At 38.3% G+C, this 3,151-nt stretch overlaps 1 protein-coding gene across 1 annotated transcript; it reads left to right on the forward strand.

Moving 5' to 3' along the window:
• Nucleotides 1–402: 402 nt before the first annotated feature.
• Nucleotides 403–2,794, forward strand: LOC131033076 (E3 ubiquitin-protein ligase RFI2-like). The gene is made up of 2 exons (XM_059207717.1): nt 403–492; nt 1,081–2,794. Exon 2 carries the CDS (start codon nt 1,099–1,101, stop codon nt 2,386–2,388), a length of 1,290 nt encoding a protein of 429 aa, XP_059063700.1. The 5' UTR covers nt 403–492; nt 1,081–1,098; the 3' UTR covers nt 2,389–2,794.
• Nucleotides 2,795–3,151: the final 357 nt, after the last annotated feature.

Genomic DNA, 3,151 nt, shown 5'->3' on the forward strand with positions numbered 1-3,151 from the left:
TTTATTGGTCATTTATTTTTTTAGGATTATGTGGTTGCGTGTAGCCAAATTTGAGATAACTCAAATAAGATGTGAGAGAATTATATAAGGAATTTCTTATTATGGATTTCAAATGGAAAAGTATTATATAAATTATTTTTGATAATATATTGTTTTTCATGTTTTCTTTTTTTTTTTTTTTCTTTTTAGTCAATGTAAGGATTATATTATTTTTTCCTCTTGTTATTTTCTAATTAATTTTTATGCCAATTTTTGCAAGTTTTAAATCTTACATAATATTTCTAAATAATATGAATGTTCCATAACTCCATTGCTGCCGACCCTTTATATTGCTCTGTTTTAGCATATAAATAGTAAACATTAATGTAATCAACATAACATGTACGTTTTTTTTCTGCAGTCCGGCTGTAATCACCGAAGGCACGGTCGGAATCTTCTTGAAATTCTTATTGCAGACAATTTCCTCTGCACCCAATTGCGCTACAGTAACGGGTAAGCTTGCCTTTTACGACAGTTGTATTTCTACGAAACTGGGGGATTTCTGGGAAATTGGATCTGTTTATTCAAACCCTGGGTTTTGTGTTTTTCGATCTGAATCCGCATAGCCGGAAATCTTCGGGATTTACCTAAAAGACTGGGCAATTAAGCATTCGGGAAAAGAACGGTGAAGTTTTGATTTTTTCCGAGGAAGGATTGAAATCAGAACCCTGCTCTTGGAGACAATGCCATTAGATTTCGTTGGCAGTGTCAAGGGGTAGAAATTTGGCTCTGTGGTGGTTTTCTATGCCGCGAAAATACGACGGTTAGTTTAGGGCGAAGCAAAGAAAAAGGCCGTTGAAGAGATTAAGAAAGCTTGCTTTTCTGTTTTTCAAAATATTGCGAGGAAAAAACCTTCTCGAAGAGGGGATTCAATTAGAAGCTAAAGGAGCGGACGCTTTTCTGTTGTTTCCGTCAGGTGTTTTTCATATATATATATATTTGCTTTCTTGGATGCATATATATATTTGATATGTGATGTGGGGATTTGCTTTCGTCTAAGGAAAAGGGGTTTTGAAGCTTTTTGGATTATTTTGTTCTCAGAAGTATTGTTATTCGGCCATGGAGGCCTCGAATGTGGAGGGATCAGTGAAGGTAGACGAGAAACCCAGGGTTCAAGGGGCTGCTGCCAATCAATGTTCTGTGTGTCTCGAAGCTGTTGTTGTGGATGCTGCAAAGCGTTCTGTTGCCAAGCTCAAGTGTGGGGATTATTTTCACCTTGACTGCATTGGATCTGCATACAATGCAAAGGGGATTATGCAGTGCCCAAATTGCAGAGACATTGAAGATGGTCAGTGGGTTTATGCGAATGGGGGTGGTTTGCCAGATGATAGTCCATTTGAAGAGATGGGTTATGAAGATGGTGACTATGATATTTATGGTGGTGTATCAGAGTTTCTCTTTTCACATGAGCATATCGGAACTACAAATTGGTGCCCTTATCCAGGTTCATCGTATTCACACTTTTCTGTTTCATTAGAAGGAATTGATCCTTCGGCAAGTGGTTGTCCTGATTTACTTGTCAATGTTGTTTGTGGAAACTTGCCACCCTCATTTCCCTTTGGTCCTGGTAATGATTCTAGGCCATCAAGGTATCATCTTGGTTATGAATCTATGATTGGAGCTTTGCAGCATCATGTTCAGAATGAGTCTCTTGGTGCTGAGGTTGCTGGTATTCAAGGTTTTACATCTCCAGATGGACGGCAGTGGTCTCATCATATACTGCCAATGCCAAGTTCTATGTCGTCGGATACTGCCAGCTCATCAAGATTAATTCCAGTCAACGAGAGGTCTTGTCCATATCGAATGCCAACTGATACAGGGGCACAGCAGAGGACTGCAGATGTTTCAAATGCTTCTACCATCTGGTCCGAACCACCTGCACAGAACCAGTCTCAGGGTGGGAGAGGCCCTATACCTCCTGCAAGATCTAATCGAAATGCTTTAGGTACTTCAAGCAGTTGGAGTAATAGAAGCCATGGTGGAGCTGGAAGGACAGGACATTCAAGTGATTCTCATGCACAATTGCAATGGGCGTTTGCAACTCCTAGTGGGGTTCAGGATGGAAGAGCAAGCATGCGAGATACAAATCGGCAGGGTGATCACGGCATACCTTGGAGTAGGGATGGATTTTCTGGAAATCCTTGGGCTGTGCGAGAACCAGAGTACTTGAGGTGGGATTCTGTCGCTTCTAGCAGTTCTCATGCTGGCATTTACCATGGAGTACATGGACTTGGAAATGGTGCATTCAGGACTCCATCTGCTTTTTCTGGATATCCTTCTACTTTTCAACATGATGGATCAGGGGATGTTGGTTCTCAGTATCCTCGGTCAACCACACGACCCGGATAGGCAATATCATTTTTTGAATTAAGTCTTAAGAACTTTTAAAGACAAGACAGCTGCATTTTGCATATTCAGCTGCAACAAGTAGGCTGGGAAAATTCTTTTTCTGAAGCATATTCAGCTTTGAAGGCAAGTCGATGATTTTCCAAGATGTTTGATATCTGTGTGGCCAGTGGGCGTTTTGGCTGTTCAAATTATTCACAATATGTCACATCTCAAGCTATTCTAGGGGTAATATCATGCTCACAATATTTGAGGAGAGCTTTTCTTAATGCTTATGGTGAGGATATGCCAAAGTGCAAGGACAAATTTGACAGGTATTGATGGGCTGCCTCTCTCTGTCTGTCATTTTTGCTTTATAAATATTTATGGGACTCATGATCAATGAGTCAAGGTTTCATCTCTTTTTTAATTTTGCTTGGTCCTGTTTTTACTATTTTTTGTCTAAAAAAAACATAATATGTGCATTTGTGAAAGTACTTACGGAGTATCAATGTAGTTTATTAGTAATTAAATGAGATACAATAGATAGACTAAAAATGATGATATTATTTTGCTTATTTCTATTAAGGTATTAAGATAAGGATGATATAAGTGTTTCATGAAACTAAAAATCTATAAATTTGGAGTTTTAATTTAGGATTTATGAAAATATATGTTTGTAAAAATATAAGTGTAGCAGAGAGATAAATGGAAGGATCCCAATAGATTAAGGAAAATAAGAGTTTATAATTTTAGCAATCACAATAGAGACATTAGTATTTGAAAT

This window comes from Cryptomeria japonica, chromosome 7, assembly GCF_030272615.1.
Source record: "Cryptomeria japonica chromosome 7, Sugi_1.0, whole genome shotgun sequence".
NCBI classification, from domain to species: domain Eukaryota; kingdom Viridiplantae; phylum Streptophyta; class Pinopsida; order Cupressales; family Cupressaceae; genus Cryptomeria; species Cryptomeria japonica.